General features: G+C 34.7%; 1 protein-coding gene across 4 annotated transcripts in view; it reads left to right on the top strand.

Annotated features, from left to right (window-relative positions):
• LOC142344425 (syntaxin-binding protein 5-like) overlaps positions 1 to 20359 on the top strand; it is a 148557-nt gene that overhangs the window by 57077 nt on the left and 71121 nt on the right. For 2 of the 4 annotated variants that reach the window (XM_075396057.1, XM_075396058.1), the window contains exons 14-15: positions 557 to 687; positions 944 to 1319. In XM_075396057.1, the coding sequence (XP_075252172.1) occupies positions 557 to 687; positions 944 to 1319 (507 nt within the window). Of the gene's footprint in view, positions 1 to 556; positions 688 to 943; positions 1320 to 9264; positions 9293 to 20359 lie in introns of all 4 variants that reach the window. The other 2 variants (XM_075396059.1, XM_075396060.1) reach the window with 2 other exon arrangements.

Raw genomic sequence — 20359 nt, 5'->3', positions numbered from 1 at the left:
CGGATTTTCGTCGTTTGTGCTTTGCTACTTTTTACCGTTCAATATTATATTCAGAGTTTTTCTAGAGGTGTTTTTGGAACTCTCTGGAAGCCAGACAGTGCACTTTTAATAAAAAGAAATACAAATTTCTTACTTTTTTTTGTTTTTCGGTTTCTATTGTAAATTCAAAATCAAAATGCATCAGCTGGACCAATTCATTGATCGATTCAAACAATGTCATCTATGCACAATTATGATCATTATCACTTCAGTTGCGTTAAGGAGAAAATTTTGGCGAAAACTGTTCAACGGTAATTAAATCCCTACTCCAATTCGACCGCTCATTAAAATTAGAGAGCGCCAAATAGAATCCAAGGGGGCATCGAAACTGTTTTGGAGACATACATTTATGGTGTGAAGGGCGATTTTCAGTTTGACCCACTGCTCCCCACTTCACCCCTGCCCCCCCCCCAATCCCCACCCCCGGTGCTTCGTTCCGCCCGTAACCCAGCGAATCGTTTGAGAGCATGTCTTCCGACGTTAGTGGGCTATGTTTCATTTTTCTTAACTGTCCTAGGAATGCCTGGAAGTGGTGGACTCACTGGAAGAAAGTCGCCCAAAATAAGAAGTGGACCAAAAGCTCAAGATTCTTTTGCTGAATCATGCGCCGGATCGGATGATGGCAACGTCAATCCAGGAGCTGTTGAGGTACGCAGAGTTGATGAATTGATTATTCTCGTACTTCTCGTACTTCGTAAAACAGAAGTTAAGATGTAATCACTGAAGCCTGTAGTCGTTATATTACTTTATATATAGCATTCATGTTTGATATATTCTGAAACTACTAACAAAACTAACGAAGGGTTTGTATATTCACGCTTGCTTCCTCTCTCGTGAGCCGCCAAGGTAAATAATCATATATGTCGCCGTGTCCGTGTTTGGAACTAACCGAAATCCCTCATAGTTGGCGTCTCTGTCGAGTGGGAGCAGTGGTCATGCGCCACTTACACCGACCCTGTCAAACAAACAAACTTCACAACAACCAAGCGCTGTTACCTCTCCCATCACCCCAAGTACTGCGGGAACTTCCTCGTCATCCTACCACAGTGGATCTGGTACAGGTTCCGTTTTCTTCTCCCATGGAGGAAGCATGAAGGTTGTCCCTAAAGCGCCCTCGATCAAACTAAAGCGATCAAGGTCAAGTGCAAGCAACAATCAGGGATCCAAAAGCGGTGGATCGCATAGCGGTGGAAGCGTCACTGGGACCTCATCCGGAAGCGGATGTTCCGGAGGAGCTGCCGGACACCTAACGTCGCCACCCCCGACATTTGTGATCCCGGGTCAGTTTTGGTGTTACTCGGAGAGGCGCCTGTATGGTGTATTGTAAGCAACCAATTGCAGATTGCTCGCCATAGACTGCTTGAAAACCGTGAACATCTTGGTGTGTCTCAAACCGATTGATTGAACATATTAGTCTCCCTGGCAGTTTCGAACCCGATCCCCTGTGTTAAATCATTAGTAAGCAAGAGCACTCGATGTGTTATCAGCTGTCGACTGGCGAACAAGGAAAGATAAATCATGGCTATGCAGTGAGACAACGTTGTCCTTTAATTGCTGTCATAGTTTAATTACTGAAAGTTTAATGGGATGATGTTTGATGTTGTTTTGAGTACTCACTTGGTGTTTTCAAACTCCACCCGTCATCATATTTCGTCACTTCATACATTTAAGTTGACCTTTTCAGCTTTTTCAACTTTTTGGCGGCCAATAATAGAGTTGTCAGAGTTCCACAGTCATTATCTTCCGGCAGTGTTGAGCAGAGCGTCTTGATGTAACTTGACTACTAATTCTATCCCGCATTTTGCTGTATTCGCTGTACCATCCCTCAAGATTCTTGATTAACATTTGATGTGTAGCCGATTCCAGCCAAGTCACTATCCTGTCCACTAGCCCTCTTTATAGCCTTTATGCATAACGTATTCCAGTAAGATGTCATTTATAGGTGATGATATTTTTCCTGGAAGGTTTCAGGCTATGCTATCCTTTAGGTTTTGGGATCTTCTCTGATGAAAGTTTAACAGAACTGCCATTCTGTATGAAATCCTATGCTCACATTACATTGATTATTATAGCTATCTTTCTAAACAGACTACTTGTCTTAAGCATTTAGAAATTTGTCTCTAGGATTTCGAAATAAACTTGCGAAAGATAAAGCCGATATTCGAGACCTCATAAAGTAAACTCTCTAAAGTGACTTTCTTTAGTAAAGAAGTGATAATTTTTTGATAGCAAAATCTTTTTGAAGCTATATTGCGGTTCTCTGGCTGTGAGAAAATACCAGAGATCTTTAAGCTTTTCTTAAATGAGTTACATAATATCAACAATCAATGCAATTCGGTTTAATTTCCTAGCAAATTAGTAATCGCTCTCGAACAAAGTTTCAAGCAGTTCATTATGCAAAATTAGGCTTCACCGTTTTCTTCTGGAACTCCTCAGTGTTCTTCTAGAAGGTTCTTTAGATCGCTTGAGTAGTTTGACTTTTCATCAAAAGAAACGTGAGAAAAAGCCCAAAGGCATTACATCTCTAAGCAGCTATAGAGGTTCTGCAAAGCTGTTAAAAACGCTTGAGCTGAAAACTATTCATGGTTTTTAATAGCCGCCCTCATCTTCTCAGCCGGCTATGATAGCGCTCCTTTTTTTACAATTCAAAGAATTTGAAATGTATTGGGGCGCTGTCTTTTTTTTAAAGATCTGTTCACACGTTTTCATGATCTTTGAAGTCAAATTGGAGTAGTGATTATGGTCACGCCGAAACAGGAAGTGGAGCGAAAAAGCGAGTGATTTTGCGGCGTGAAATTTTTTCGCTCTAAATTTAAAGTACAGTGAGAAAACGGTGTTTGAACAAAAATTCGCTTTCTCGCTAGTGGTTTTTTGTTCACATGCGGCAATTTCACTCTGATTTTTCTGTTTTTTCGAATTTTTGGATCGGAGTTTTTTCTAAATGGGTTTCCCAATCCATTCATAGTCCGTTCTAGGTCTAATTTTCTGTTTAGTCAATGAAAATTCTTTGAATTGTACGTCAGGACTTGTCCTGCTATGTTTCTATTAAGATCTGTTCACACATTTTCTTGATTACTGAAGTCAAATTGGAGTAGTGATTATGGTCACGCCGAAACAGGAAGTGGAGCGAAAAAGCGAGTGATTTTGCGGCGTGAAATTTTTTCGCTCTAAATTTAAAGTACAGTGAGAAAACGGTGTTTGAACAAAAATTCGCTTTCTCGCTAGTGGTTTTTTGTTCACATGCGGCAATTTCACTCTGATTTTTCTGTTTTTTCGAATTTTTGGATCGGAGTTTTTTCTAAATGGGTTTCCCAATCCATTCATAGTCCGTTCTAGGTCTAATTTTCTGTTTAGTCAATGAAAATTCTTTGAATTGTACGTCAGGACTTGTCCTGCTATGTTTTTATTAAGATCTGTTCACACATTTTCATGATTTTTGAAGTCAAATTGGAGTAGTGATTTTGGTCACGCCGAAACTGGAAGTAGAGCGAAAAAGCGCGTGGGTTTGCGGCGTGAACTTTTTCGCTCTGAATTTAAAGTAGAGTGAGAAATCGGTGTAATTCGCTTTCTCGCTAGTGGTTTTTTGTTCACATGCGGCAATTTCCCTCTGATTTTTACTGTTTTTTCAATTTTTTGGATCGGAGTTTTTTCTAAATGGGTTTCCCAATCCATTCGTAGTCCGTTCTAGGTCTAATTTTCTGTTTAGTCACTGAAATTTCTTTGAATTGTACGTCAGGACTTGTCCTGCTATGTTTTTATTAAGATCTGTTCACACATTTTCATGATTTTTCAAGTCAAATTGGAGTAGTGATTTTGGTTACGCCGAAACAGGAAATGGAGCGAAAAAGCGAGTGGTTTTGCGGCGTGAAATTTTTTCGCTCTAAATTCAAAGTACAGTGAGAAAACGGTGTTTGAACAAAAATTCGCTTTCTCGCTAGTGTATTTTTGTTCACATGTGGCAATTTCACTTTGATTTTTACTGTTTTTTTTCGGTTTTTGGGATCGGATTTTTTTCTAAATGGTTTTCCCAATCCATTCATTATTTTTTGGTCTAGTTTTCTGTTAGTCAATGAAAATTCTTTGAATTGTACGTCAGGACTTGTCCTGCTATGTTTTTATTAAGATCTGTTCACACATTTTCTTGATTACTGAAGTCAAATTGGAGTAGTGATTATGGTCACGCCGAAACAGGAAGTGGAGCGAAAAAGCGAGTGATTTTGCGGCGTGAAATTTTTTCGCTCTAAATTTAAAGTACAGTGAGAAAACGGTGTTTGAACAAAAATTCGCTTTCTCGCTAGTGTATTTTTGTTCACATGTGGCAATTTCACTTTGATTTTTACTGGTTTTTTTTCGGTTTTTGGGATCGGATTTTTTTCTAAATGGTTTTCCCAATCCATTCATTATTTTTTGGTCTAGTTTTCTGTTAGTCAATGAAAATTCTTTGAATTGTACGTCAGGACTTGTCCTGCTATGTTTTTATTAAGATCTGTTCACACATTTTCTTGATTACTGAAGTCAAATTTGAGTTGTGATTTTGGTCACGCCGATACAGGAAATGGAGCGAAAAAGCGAGCGGTTTTGCGGCGTGAAATTTTTTTTGCTTTAATTTTAAAGTAGAGTGAGAAAACGGTTTTTGAACAAAAATTCACTTTCTAGTTGTTTGTCTAGTCAATGAAAATTCTCTGAATTGTACGTCAAGACTTGTCTTGCTTTGTTTTATTTTTTAATCACTTATATTGGAGTGAATTTTGACGCACGCAATGAAACGCGGCAAAAGTTATTGAATAGTTTGCATGCTGAACAAAATTGAAGAGTGGAGTGAAAAGAGAGGGTTCTTTTCTTCAAGCCGGTGTTTTCTAGAGATCGAAAAGTTGAGGTGGTTAAAAGTGAGCAAAATGTTTTCTAAACGTGCGGCTTTTTAAAACAGTTTTTCTTAAGTTTTTTTTTGGCTTTGAAGTTTATTACGATAAGTGGTATTTTATAGGGTTTATTTTTAACGTGGTTTAAAGGTTTATGCTAATTAATACGAATTTTATAACAATTTAGGTTTTTCAGCTATTTTGCTGAATTCAAGGCGAATTTTAGTGATTTTTTTCCTTTTAGTTTTGTTTAACTGCTTTTTGTGGGAATTTTATAGACGCTTGTTACTACAGGAGTGTTTAGTTATCAAGTTGGTACAGTTTTATTGGTATTAAACGTTTTTTGTTGCAAAAACAGACAATAAATTGAATTTGATAATAGGTTACTGCATCGTTTCTAGTGGTAATGGGGAATGTGTTTCAAGATTTTAATATTCAAATTTTAGCGATTTTCAAATTGTAATTTTTTCCTTGACTTCCTGAAATTTGTCCTTTTCCTCAATGGCCAGGGGTTTGCTGCTATCGAGTTTGCTAGTATGTTATTGCAGAGTTTCTAGTGACAACAAAATAGTTTTCTGTTTTTTTAGATTGCAAATATAAGTATTTTTTAAATAAAGCTTGCAATTTTATTTTTGATTGTTTTCAAATTTTCTGAATTTTTTTGTCATTTTCTTGAGTTTAACTATCTTTATTGGCCAACGAAACTCTTTAAATGTTGCAAATGAGTAACTAGACAGAACTCCACGGAGAAAAAATGAATTTGAACAATTTTTCCAGACAAATTTTTGAAAAATATCTTTAAATTTTTCCTTTTCTTTTGAAGCATTTTTCACATTTCTTTATGACGCATTTGTAATTTTTTCGAGATTATCTACCTTTAGTGTCAAATTAATCTCTTTCAAGTCTTTTGCGTTAGTTAATGACTATATTGCATTGTGTCATAAATGGCCTTCAGGTTAAAAGCTTCAAGAGTTTTAGGAATAATTGTTTTTTTGTCTAGTTTGATTCTTTTAGTTTTTCAACTTTCGTCTTTTTGGCTGGGATAGTATAATTGATCTGCTGGTCAGGTACATTAGGCCTGTTTTTCATTCAATTCCTTGTATTGTATTTCAGGACTTGTCCCTCTATGTTTTTTTTACTTCGTCGAACAAAAAAATTATTCGCTTTACCTCATTTTACCGCTTTTCAGCTTTTTTTTATGAAATCTTGTTGACTTCTCTAGGCTAGTTTCTCTCTTCTCTCATTCTGCTCAAAGTCCTTTTAAATGGCAGCTGCTCAGCAAAGCAATTCAAAATGAACAGAGCCAGTATAAAAAATTGAAGTCAGAAGTAGAAACGGGATAAACCCATAAAGCCCAATTTTAGATGCCCGCTATTTGAACGTCGTTCCTTTAGGTCTTATTTACCATCTCTTATGCTGATTGGTATTGATAGTAGCCCCTGTAGTCTCTCTCTAAGAAACAGGAGTATGTTCAACTACAAAATGCCATCAAAACAAATCGGACTTAAAAAATGTTTTTGTACAAAAATCTTTTTTCAATATCTTCTATTCTTTCAATCCCAATCATGCTTATTGGAATCAACGGCGGCTATTTTCCGGCAATCTGCCGGGTATGTTTAATGTTTTCAACTCCACTTTTCCCCCTCTTAGCCTCCCTATGCGTAAATCAGCTACAACCAACGCCAACCACTCGCCGGTCGTTTGAGAGTACTTTGTTTGACTGTAGTCTGACTGTTTAATTTTCGCCCTATTTGTAGACTTCGAGCATTGTAACTGACATACTGAAAGCATTAAATAAAAATTTCTTAAAAATCACTGCCCTACTTTTTGATTTCTAGAAAAAATAGCGAAAAATGAAGCGTCTATTTCCTCGACATCGTGGAAAACTAAAATTAAGAAAAACATTACCCTAAGCGAACTGCATAGTTATGCTTAATTATGCGCCTTCATCTTAAAGTGAAGATCGAGGGGTTCGAATTGAACTTGCTATACCTTGCTAAATTATTTGGCAGTGGATTTCAGGGACAATGCCTTCTCAGTTAATAAAAATTGCCGGATTGCAAAAAAGGCGATTGACCTATTAAAAACGACCCAATTTTGAGTTATGTTAGAATTGCAAACTGACTTAAAGAAACACCTTGGGGCCTCATTTTTTATATATTTGACAGATTTAACATTAAGTAACCTTCTTCGTTCATTGTGTTGAAAGTGTTTTGAAACTGCCTTTATTCACCAAATCAATCAGAGAACAAGAGTCAAAATTGGAAAGCAAATCAAAAATAGAAACGGGATAAACCCATAAAGCCCTGTTTTTTTATGCTCGGTATTTAAACTTTTTTGTAAGAAGTCTGAGAGACCAGGTACAATTATTTTGGTATGCCTAACTACGATTTACAATCAGATCGTGTCCCAGATACAACAGTCCCAAATTGCAAAATATTCCCAGACAAAACAGTCCCAAATTGCAAAATTTTCCCAAACAAAACAGTCCCAGACAAAACAGTCCCAAATTGCAAAATTTTCCCAGACAAAACAGTCCGAAATTGCAAAATTTTCCCAAACAAAACAGTCCCAGACAAAACAGTCCCAAATTGCAAAATTTTCCCAGACAAAACAGTCCCAAATTGCAAAATATTCCCAAACAAAACAGTCCCAGACAAAATAGTCCCAATAAAACAGAAAACAGTCCCAGACAAAATAGTGCCAAATAAAGTATTGAAACAATTGTAAATATAATCTACGAATATTAACAAACAACATAATCTATAAGTTAAGCTTCTGAATGCATTGTTTTTAATTGATATGAATTTGGACTAACCTATAAACTTGTTTAAAAATACATTTTTAGTCAAAAATTATGTTGTAATCCGCTTAATTTTTGTTCAAAGAAATACAATCATATGAATCACTCACCTTGAACAATTTTTTACATATCAACCATTTTTGTTTTTGTTTCAATGCCAATTATAGATGGGAATAAATCGCAGCCTGTCGATAACCTCGCGGGTTTGTTTCAATTGTCTTCGTGTAATTAAGCATTTCTTTTCACTAATTAGTTTGTTTTATATCGCTTTCACATTTGTTGTATTGGATAATAGAATACTCCTACTGAAGTCCTAGTTCTACTGATTTTTTGAAATAAAGGTGGTTTGAAATATCGCCAAAATCTTTATTTTGATGATTAAGATAAACTTTTTGAGATGAATCGCTCGACGAAAATTCGCTCGAATTTCTACAAATGATTCGCTTGATTTATTATGTTTACAAGCAAATTTTTTTTCTCAGAACAAAAAGCTTCGTGGCAATCTAGAAATCTAAATAAGAGAATACTAGGTTGCGCAAAGACTCGCCTGAGTTGTTCTGCTAATGATCTGTGGACTTTTTTATGCTTTGAACAAATTTTTAATCAAATTTTAATCGGCATTTTTCTATTAATTTGCTGTCTGTTTTGTCATTTTTTGGACCGGCTAAAGGGACTTTTCCCAAACTACTCCGGTCTGTATATGATTGTTTTATTAATAGCCGCACAGCGATAGCTGGGGCTATTATTGGCCTTCTCTTGGTTTTTTTTTTATTTCGTCGTCATGATTTTTGTTACGACCATATGACGTCACAGCCACTTTTTGTTCATTTGTTCATGCAATTTCAACTGAATTGCATGTGTGACGTCATTTTTCGCTCTTAGTGGAGCGAGTTCTTTTGTTCATGCGCGTGATTAAATTTTTGGTCACACTTGACTTACCTCACTCTCAAAAATGACTTCCTCACTTTGAAATTGACTTTTATTTACTTTAACTCAAAGAGATAAGGTCAAATGGGCGTGTGTCACTCTAAATGAAGGTTATTTGAGATCAGCTAATAGAGGCAGCAATAACTTTACAGATTTTTAATCAAAACATAACAGATCAGCCTTCAATGAAAAGACGAATTTTTTTGGTCTGTCTTTTTTACTGTTTTTTTAGACTGCCGATCTACGAATCTATTGCGGCTATTTTCTGGCAATCTGCCAGCTATGTCATAAATAGCCATTATAAAGGTATAAAACAATCATATACAGATCGGAGTAGTTTGGCTATTTATGATGGTCTTTATGATGGTATTTGGAGATCGGAGTATAATGGCTATTTATGATGGTCTTATCCACAATGCAATCTAGTGTCACTGCAAAATTTGTCCAATGATGAAATTTTTTGCGATGGGGAAACGAAACAGTACCGAAGAAACTATACCATTTAAACTTGAAATAGGGATTTTGACAGTGGGTGTTTGGTATCTCTAACCTCCTTTCTATCTCTTCCTCTAATGCTTAAATCTGTGACTTCTCAAGCTTTGTCATATTTTACCAATGAGTAATGTTTGCCACTAGCAGCAGCGCAACAATCATTACGCCTCAGGTAATTATCAAGAGCGAACAACTTCATCTTTCTTGTTGAGCAATCTCAGCCCTTCTCCTACGGGGACTAGAAAAGCATCGATGCTTTGCTCAAATGCCTCTCTCTCTCACACTTTCTTAATTCTTTCTGCTCTCAATCAAACTGCTTCCGGACCTCAATCAAAAAAACATCGGCAAAGATTTAGCCTAACGTTAGGATAGATCCTCTAATTGAATTAATGAGAACATTATGATATAAATGGACAAGCAAGATCTTTAGACTAAGATTTAGAGTTTCTCAAGATATCCAGAAGAGATTTATTAATAGCCGCACAGCGATAGCTGAGGCTATTATTGGCCTTCTCTTGGTTTTTTTTACGACTCGAAGAGGAGTATTGGTTTTCTCTCGGTTTTTTTTTTTTTACAGGAAGTAGATTTGTTCACGCGGCATTTTGACCTAAAAGCGAAAGTGAGAAAAGCTGTCTTGGTGAACAAATTTTCGCTAAGCGAGAGAAGTTTTTTGATCATGCGCTGCGTTTAGTGAATGACTTTTTGACTTTGAAAAGTAGTTTTTAACTGAATGGCATATATAGATAACCGTTTTTAGCCGTTTTTTCGTCTAAGTGGCCAATTTTTTTTGCTTGTAATTTGGTTTTTTGTAGAAATAATATTTATTCGATACTATATTGAAATGCCAACATCGGAGATTGATGCCACAGTGTTTTGGAGAGCCTGAATATGGGTTTCAATTTGAAAATTGGCACATATTTTTTTGATTTTTTAGTTAATTTTTGACTTTTTTCTATTAATTTCTTCATTCTTAGATCTTTTAACCGTCTTTTTGTCAAAAATCAGTTTATTTGGCAACTTCCCTTTGATAATTCATATACTTAACGCCTCTCTCTACCTCAGTGTATTTTTGTTTTATAAAATTCTACATATGCTAATCCGATTTTGGTAGTTTTTTTTCCCGATTTTTGTCAGTTTTTTGTTTGTATTTTGATTGTAATTACTAGAAATAGTCTTTTTGTGCAACATGAGGGACCTTAAATGCGTTTTAATAAAAATTCAATCATTTTTTGGAGTTCAGTTTTTGAAAAACAGTTGAAGCTTTTTCGTAAATGCAGTCTTAAAAGTTTTTTGATAATTTTTTTTGCAAAATGTTTCAATGTTTTATATTTTTGAGTTCTGCTTTTTCCTATTTTTTTGTTCTCTTCAGGAGGATAGATTTTTGTATCGGATGACTAATTATCTTTTCTAGGTCTCGAATGTTGAGCAGTGAACTGTATTTGTTTTTCTTGATTTTTTAATTTGATTTTTAACTTTTTAAATAACAAGAATGCCTTTTTGTTACGGTGTTCCTTACATTGTGCCCATATTCTTAAAATTCTAGTTAGTATCATTCTAGCTTGTTCCTGGCACCTTTTTTTATTTTTGGTATATTGATTTTTTCAGCTTCCATTTTTCATGAAAGCAGTATTAAAAGTTTTTTGACCTTTTTCTGTTAAGTAATTAATGTTTCGTATGTTTGATATCTGGTTTTTCTTATTTTTTTGTTCACTTCAGGAGGATAGATCTTTATATTGCACAACTAGTTATCTTTTCTATGTCTCTAATGCTGAACAATGGAATGTATTCGTTTTTCTTGAATTTTGTTTTTTATTTTTGACTTTCAAAAATCAAGAGTGTGTTTTTATTACGGTGTTCCTCCTATTGTGTCCATGTTCTTATCATTCTAGTTTGTATCATTTTAGTTTTGTCCTGGCAGCTTTTTATGGCACATTTATTTTTGGTTGTTTCAGTTGTTAAAAAATTGAATGATTTCAGCATTTTCTTACATTTTCATTTCTTTGTTTGCAATTGATTTCGTTCAACACAAGGCAGTACTGAGAGTTTGCTAGCCAGCTTTTTCCAAAAGCTCTACTTAATACTATCTACTGCAATTTCCTTCCGGCCTTGGTGTTAATTTAAACGATTTTTTAACTGAACATTTTTCTGCTGCTTGTCTTTTCTATGATTATTTTAATTTTTGAATTAGTTTTAAATCATGTTGTCTAGCATATGCAGAACAAGGGAGAAGTATGTGCCGTTTTTTGTTTTAATTTCAGTGATTAGAACTGTAATTATAGTGGTTTTATGATTCTTAAATTTGAGTATTCATTTTTTTTTAAAAAAAGAAACTTAGTTTCTAAGATTGTTATCTGCCGTTTGCTTTTCTGATCTTTTTGAGATCAGAATCATGAATTATTTGAGGTCAAATGATAGTCCTTTCAGCTGTTTTAGGCCATCAGTATTTTGACCTGCTTATCTATTTCGGATTTTTTAACGTTATCAAACATTTTCAACAATATAAAATTTTGCTGCATTTTTTTCTTGGTGACAGTGGTTTAATTTTCACCAATTTTTAGATCAGACCAGGGGAGGTAATGAGTTAATGGTTGAATTCAAATGGTAATTGCTTCAGCTGCAATTAGGGTTTTGTTTGTGAGGTTTTGCGGCTTCGAGTCGCTTCCGGAATTCTTCCGGCTATGTTTTTTATTTCGTCGTCATGATTTTTGTTACGACCATATGACGTCACAGCCACTTTTTGTTCATTTGTTCATGCAATTTCAACTGAATCGCATGTGTGACGTCATTTTTCGCTCTTAGTGGAGAGAGTTTTTTTGTTCATGCGCGTGATTAAATTTTTGGTCACACTTGACTTACCTCACTCTCAAAAATGACTTCCTCACTTTGAAATTGACTTTTATTTACTTTAATTCAAAGAGATAAGGTCAAATGGGTGTGTGTCACTCTAAATGATGGTTATTAGAGATCAGCTAATAGAGGCAGCAATAACTTATACAGATTTTTAATCAAAATATAACAGATCAGCCTCAATGAAAAGACGAATTTTTTGGTCTGTCTTTTTTATTGTTTTTTTAGACCTTCGATCTACGTATCTATTGCGGCTATTTTCTGGCAATCTGCCAGCTATGTTTTAGAAAATTTGACTTCTGGATATAACGATTGAAGGTTTCAACTTTATCAAAAATTTCGAGATCTTGAATATCTTAAATTTCAAATTTATGGCTCTTCGATAAGAGAGATGTCGATTAATGTAATAAGGATGGATTTAGGTTTTTTGAGAGGAAAGGAAGTAGTTTAATTTATCTTGTTGCTCTTTGGTTTTATTATCGCTACTGCTGCTGCTTTGGCAATCTTCACCAATCTATCGCTGCGAATGCTGCTTTCATCTCCAGTCATCCATGCTTTATGCACAATAGAATTACCCCCGAAGGCTCTGTACATTTAACCCAGTGTCCAACTGGACGACACCTAAACTATACCCTCTTTATCCTAAACAGCCGACTCTAAAGACTCGAGATTTTAATGGAAAAAATGTCATGGCAACTTAGTATGGGAAGCCATTTTGAACTGGGAAGCCAAGTATGCATAGGACTCTTTCAGTCCCCCCACCCCACCACACACACACACACACACACACACACACACACACACACACACACACACACACACACACACACACACAGCAAATTATGGCCGCTCCTCTCAGTACAGAGTTTTAACCGTGGCGCAGGTATGTAAATAAAAACACCAATTTTTTTTTTCAGGTTAGGGCTCGGAAGATCAGCGACCTCTGTTGGACCTCGGTTAAATGCCATGAGCCTGTTTTAGACTTTTTATTTTCCTTTTCACTCTCTGCTAGCAGTTAAAGTGACCTCATTTTAACCAAATGTTCTCATGTTTCCTTTTAGTGAACATTTTATTAGGTAGTGATATCCGTCATCGAATGCTAGTGATGCCCGCCCGGCTTTTAGATAGCTAGACTTAGCTTTGCCCGGTGCCTCTTGAGTGACCTCTCAGAATAATGTTTTATAAAAGTTCAAATAGGGGTCAGGGTCAGTGAATGCGATCCATTGCAGCCTCAAGTTAGAGGATTTAATTTCCAACAAGGATAAATTTTAAAAGTTTTTTGATTAGAGTCTTCTAAATAAAACTTTCTTGTTTCAAAATTTTATTGTTCTGCCGTTGACAGTTTTGTCAGTTTGGATTTGCAAATTTGTTGTGATCAACTTATTGAATAGCTTCTAAGGAGGACATTACGGAGGACATACATTAGGATGAAAAACTACCACTTTTCAGCAAACTTATACTTGTATGAGACGGGGTCATTGTATGAGCAACTAGATATATCCGCGCGGACCTCGAAAAGCATCAGCGTTGCAGTACTCAAAGGATTAGATCCATCGATACCGGATAAAGTGAGTTGCAAAGTACTACCTCTGCAGTAGTTAATACTGAAGATAAATAATTTGCAAGATGTATAGACTGAAATTGAAAATGCTGGTAAAAAACAGTTGGCATTTTTGTGATTCGCAACAGCTGTAAACGTATGGCCTTAAGGACTTTCTGAAAATATTCGGTGTAACAGGATTGCAAATAGGGAACAAATCAAAATGTTGAAGAAATTGTTGATGAAACCGTGGGCGAAGTTATGGGAATGTATTGAAGACCACGACAGCATTTGAGGATAGGCTGACTATCAGATGTCAAGCTAAACCAAATGATAAGTTGGAAGACGCGTTGCGAAATTGAAGAGCCTGCAGAAGACGCTTAAGGAAATTCCTATTGCTCAATCAATTTGGGGTTACTGGAAGCATTAGGTCAATAGCAAGATTTTAAAAATAAGTATTAAGCCAAAGTTATACAACTGACTGCCAGCCAATAATATTCTGTCAGATAATCTACTGGATTTTGAAACTTTCTCAAGATTGAAAGATGAAAATTCAAAAGAGCAGATCGCATTATTTGGTTTACATAACCCTGATTTAGTACATTTCAAATTTTAAAAATGAAAAAATGCAAATCAATTGGATTCATACTACAAAACAAGCCATATCTAAGGCTTGATTTCAGTCTAAATGTTTGATTTTTCTAGCCTGACCAGCTTAGGCGATATTGTTATTTTAAAATTTTGAATGGTGAAAGCTGAATTTGGATCGAAAGTCTCAAAGAAAATAAGTTCTGTTGCTTCGAATTGTTTCCTATTTTTGTACACAGCAAATGAAATCAGATGAAATTAATATAGTAGTATTAAGCTTAATAGCCTTCCATTTAGAAGCTGAGTTATGTGTAAATTTAGAATCTAACTGAATTCACACAGGAAATTAGAACACCTTTTGACACTTCCAAATTTTTTGTATATTTTTGTACTCTTCTTTCTTTTCTGTTTCAATCCCGACGTGTTTCAAATTATTAAATGGCGGCTATTTTCCGAAAAATGTTGTCAGCTATATTTTCTTAATCAAATGCTGTTGCTTATCGTTTGATTTTATTGGCTTCGATTCGACCATACACTTTTTTCAAAAATTTCATAATTTTACGTGTACTTCTACTTGTTTGGCTACTTAGTTAATGAGTTACAGAGTTCATTGAGGCGATGTTTGCCATGTGTTTATTAGTTTAAGTGGAAAGTCGGAACTAGCTGTTCGAAAGTACTGATCCGCGGTTGCGTTATCGTTCTTTTTAACAGTCGTGTCGCCTTCAGCTGGCTTATTACAATTTAAAGTGTTTCAATTGTATCGACGCGGTTTTGGTTGCAGAAAGAAACCCCACAGAAAAAACCCACTTCATTTTAGATAGGAAATAAACCCCCACGGAAATAAACCATCACGGAACTTAAACCCCCACTTTACTTTTAAAGAGCTGCGCATTAAGCGAGTTTGGCCATAGCCATGCCTCAGCGGCCCGTGGGACTTGATATGAAACTATCACAACCGAACAAATTATCACGACCGCAATTCAATTTTAAAATGGGGGTTTATATCCGTGGGGTTTTATTTCCTATCTAAAGTTAAGTGGGTTTTGTCCGTGGGGGTTTATTTCCTAGACCCACGCGCTTTCATTTTTGATATGTTCAATCATTTTCTGATTTTTTTCTCAGTGAGAATTCGAATTGGAGCAGTGATTTTAGTCACCCGGCTAGTACAGTGAGCGAAAAGGATATTAGTTTAAGGCGTGGAAGATTTAAAACTGACATGAGACGTCAGTGGGCAGCGTTTTGACATTTATGCTGTCTGTTTTGAAGAAGTTATTGAATGTAAATATGAACATTTTGAGTTGTGTCATTAACTGTTGCTGGCGCTGATTTCTTGTTGCATAAGCTCAAAAAGACATGTCTTATCAGCTTTCTGATAGAACGGTAGTTAATTCATTTGTTTCAGTTGATAGCCAATGGCATTTATGACACTATTTGTTAACCTAAGATTAGTGAATTGTTGATTTGTCTGTAATTCTTGTTATCATGATGTCGCGTATCCGGGTCTTAATATTTACGGGTCTCATTGACGTGCTTAAAATTAAAGGGTTGTACTGATAGGTTTTAAATCTTCAGTGAATTCTTGCGTTTTAACCGTATTTGCTGGTGTTTTTTTATTTTCTCACTAAGAATCATCGGCTTTTGAGGGAATATCTAAATAAGGTTGTTCATTTTTTTGAGTTTGTTTCTAATGCTTTTTTTCACTGACAGTTTCCTTGAAGACAATAGTGAATTTTTGAGTTTTGCTCCTGTTTGTCTTTTTGTTTTCTTGTCACTCAGTCATATTAATGAAAGATCAGCATTTTAGAAAGAATTGATTATTATTGCTGTCAGTCTAGAGCTAGCAATATTAATGAGTTCGTCGTTCCTCGTTTTTACAATAATAATGAATTATTTCTTGCTTTTTTGTTTTTCCTTTTGCCTTCTCATTTATTCTGATTTTGTTCTTCTTTTGGCTATATTCGCTTTTTAATGGCTTTTATATTGGTGTGATTGAAGGTTTGGCAAATCTTTTATTGGCCCACTGTTTCAGCGATTAGTGAAATCGATTTTCTCATTTTTCTTAGTTGTATGCTGCCACTTCGTCTTATTGGTTTCCAATTTTAGTGAACACAATTTGAGGGCGCATTATGTGAATGGTAATCAAAATTTTGTTATCTGATTTCAAGACTTTGGCACTAATGATTTCCGAACAAAAAGGAATGAAAGATAGAAAGATAATTCTGCTCGAACTTTCTTTTGTTTTTGTCCATTTCCTGTTTGTATTATTGTATAAATTAAAAGATGGCCATTAAAAGTTTTCTAATACAATTGACAGTCAACTGTGCGTTTTTACTTAATTCTGTGGCATGTAAGTCAGGACCTGTCTTGTTCTATTTGTTTTACAATCCATGGGACTTGGACGGTTTGGGGCGCTGTCTCCGTCTCCTTTTTAAGATCGGTTCACAATTTTACTTTGTCTCAGAGTGAAGTCGATTTGAATGTATTATTTTAGATCGCTATATTTTCAAAAGGAGCGAAAAAGTGGGTAGTCATCTTTGACTACTCTTGTGAGTTTTTTTAGTGAGGCATTACTGAACGCTGTTAATGACTTCAATTCAAAGCTACTGGTTTAACTTTGACACTACTTGCTTGCAAATAGTGTAGTGAATTTTTCAGTTTTGTCTGTAATTGTTGTTCTTTTGATGTCTTGTAATTCAATGTCGTTTTATATATAAGCCTTTTTGGGTTGGCTTTTAAAGAATAAATGAAACAGTTGCTCGATTTCAGAAAATAGTATTTTCTTTTGTACTTTACATAGAATATGATATTTTGAGTTTTTGCCGCTATTATTGTTGTTTAATAGCCGCCCTCATCTTCTCAACCGGCTATTATAGCGCTCCTATTTTTAAGACTCGAAGAGGAGTATTGGAGAAGTCCTTTTTTTAAATCAATTTTATTGGAGTGATTTTTGAAGCGGGAAATGAAACAATTGGGTACAGTTTTGTGGGTAAGAATCATTTTTTGATGAGAAATATGACAAAAAAATGGCGAAATGTGGAACTATTTTTAATTTTTTTGCAGTTTTTTCGTTTTCTGTTTTTAGCTAAGTAGCTAAGTTTCTTTGCCTATTATGACTTGCCTATTGTTTTGCGAACATCTGGATACCCTCTTGGCTGAAGGGAATTTTTCTTTGGATTTATATGTTTTTGAAATATTAAAAAAAATTAACTTTTACAGCTTTTTCAGTGAAAGTTGTTTTTAAGAGCTTTTTTTCATAAATTAGCCTAAAGTATTTTTTCAAAATTCAAATAAGTGGTTTTATAAGTACTAGTTGGTTTGATGAAGTTATTTTTGGCGGAGACAGTTTTTTTCGGGATCTCAATTTATAACAAAAATTGATCAGATTTTTAATATATTAACAGATTTGATTTTATTGTTTTTACTTTTTTGTTTCATGACTTTGTTTCAAGATAATCATAAAATAGTGAGGGCACATTTTGTTTGATGAGTAGTTGGATGGCGTTTAAATGGATTTTCACTTATTATTGATTATTATTGCTGTCAGTCTAGAGCTAGCAATATTAATGAGTTCGTCGTTCCTCGTTTTTACAATAATAATGAATTATTTCTTGCTTTTTTGTTTTTCCTTTTGCCTTCTCATTTATTCTGATTTTGTTCTTCTTTTGGCTATATTCGCTTTTTAATGGCTTTTATATTGGTGTGATTGAAGGTTTGGCAAATCTTTTATTGGCCCACTGTTTCAGCGATTAGTGAAATCGATTTTCTCATTTTTCTTAGTTGTATGCTGCCACTTCGTCTTATTGGTTTCCAATTTTAGTGAACACAATTTGAGGGCGCATTATGTGAATGGTAATCAAAATTTTGTTATCTGATTTCAAGACTTTGGCACTAATGATTTCCGAACAAAAAGGAATGAAAGATAGAAAGATAATTCTGCTCGAACTTTCTTTTGTTTTTGTCCATTTCCTGTTTGTATTATTGTATAAATTAAAAGATGGCCATTAAAAGTTTTCTAATACAATTGACAGTCAACTGTGCGTTTTTACTTAATTCTGTGGCATGTAAGTCAGGACCTGTCTTGTTCTATTTGTTTTACAATCCATGGGACTTGGACGGTTTGGGGCGCTGTCTCCGTCTCCTTTTTAAGATCGGTTCACAATTTTACTTTGTCTCAGAGTGAAGTCGATTTGAATGTATTATTTTAGATCGCTATATTTTCAAAAGGAGCGAAAAAGTGGGTAGTCATCTTTGACTACTCTTGTGAGTTTTTTTAGTGAGGCATTACTGAACGCTGTTAATGACTTCAATTCAAAGCTACTGGTTTAACTTTGACACTACTTGCTTGCAAATAGTGTAGTGAATTTTTCAGTTTTGTCTGTAATTGTTGTTCTTTTGATGTCTTGTAATTCAATGTCGTTTTATATATAAGCCTTTTTGGGTTGGCTTTTAAAGAATAAATGAAACAGTTGCTCGATTTCAGAAAATAGTATTTTCTTTTGTACTTTACATAGAATATGATATTTTGAGTTTTTGCCGCTATTATTGTTGTTTAATAGCCGCCCTCATCTTCTCAACCGGCTATTATAGCGCTCCTATTTTTAAGACTCGAAGAGGAGTATTGGAGAAGTCCTTTTTTTAAATCAATTTTATTGGAGTGATTTTTGAAGCGGGAAATGAAACAATTGGGTACAGTTTTGTGGGTAAGAATCATTTTTTGATGAGAAATATGACAAAAAAATGGCGAAATGTGGAACTATTTTTAATTTTTTTGCAGTTTTTTCGTTTTCTGTTTTTAGCTAAGTAGCTAAGTTTCTTTGCCTATTATGACTTGCCTATTGTTTTGCGAACATCTGGATACCCTCTTGGCTGAAGGGAATTTTTCTTTGGATTTATATGTTTTTGAAATATTAAAAAAAATTAACTTTTACAGCTTTTTCAGTGAAAGTTGTTTTTAAGAGCTTTTTTTCATAAATTAGCCTAAAGTATTTTTTCAAAATTCAAATAAGTGGTTTTATAAGTACTAGTTGGTTTGATGAAGTTATTTTTGGCGGAGACAGTTTTTTTCGGGATCTCAATTTATAACAAAAATTGATCAGATTTTTAATATATTAACAGATTTGATTTTATTGTTTTTACTTTTTTGTTTCATGACTTTGTTTCAAGATAATCATAAAATAGTGAGGGCACATTTTGTTTGATGAGTAGTTGGATGGCGTTTAAATGGATTTTCACTTCGAGTCGTTTCCGGAATTTTTCCGGCTATTTTTTTTACTTCGTCGAACTTTTTTTTCGCGTTACCATTTTGCCGCTTTTTCGACATTTTGCGTGAAATCTTTTTGGACTTCTCTAGGCTAGTTTCACTCTTCTGTCATTCTGCTCAAAGTCCTTTTAAACAGCAGCTGCTCAGCAAAGCAATTCAAAATGAAGAGAGTCAGTATTAAAAAATCAAAGTCAGAAATAGAAACGGGATAAACCCATAAAGCCCATTTTTAGATGCCCGGTACTTGAACTTTTTTCTCATAAGTTTTAGTTACTATCTATAATGCTTATTGGTATTGATACTAGACCCTGTAGCCTCTCACTGAGAGACAGGTGTATGTTCAACTACGCAATGACATCAAAATAAATCGCGTCTTAAAATGTTTTTGTACAAAAATCAATTTTTGTTGATATTTTCTTTTCTTTTAATCCTAATAGAGTTTTGGGAATCAACGGCGGCTATTTTCCGGCAATCTGGCGGGTATGTTTCTGATTTTTTCTGCATAAACAGAAAAATGACAGGTTTTTTGGCTTTTATAAAGATACATCGGGTCATCTATTAAGGTATTTCGGCTGATAGCTATGGATTTTTATACTTTTTATGTTTCAAAGTGGTAAAGGATTTCTGGATTTTTCCTTAAACTGTCTTGATGTCCTGCTGTATAAGCCACATGTCTTGTCGCCTTTCGATTGAAGCGTTAAATAATCCAGGTAATTCTAATACTTATTTTCAATTACGATGTTTGCTTCAATACAAACTTATTAATAATGTTTTGAGTTTTGCTCTTGTTTTTTTAATTTTTTTCTTAATTAGTCTTAGTTACGAGGTCAATGATTACTGTTCTTAATACGAATCCCGCTATCGTCTAATTGATAGTTGGTTGTAGGAGTCATGTTGGTTGGTTGTAAGATTTTTCATTTCATTTTCTTTTACTGTTTTAATCCAAACGGGGGTCATGGAATCATCCAATGCTTTTCCCGGCAATCTAACGAGCATTTTTTGTT

This window comes from Convolutriloba macropyga, chromosome 8, assembly GCF_964194025.1.
Source record: "Convolutriloba macropyga chromosome 8, txConMacr16.3, whole genome shotgun sequence".
NCBI lineage: Eukaryota > Metazoa > Xenacoelomorpha > Acoela > Convolutidae > Convolutriloba > Convolutriloba macropyga.
This window is presented reverse-complemented; position numbering and strand designations above follow the sequence as displayed.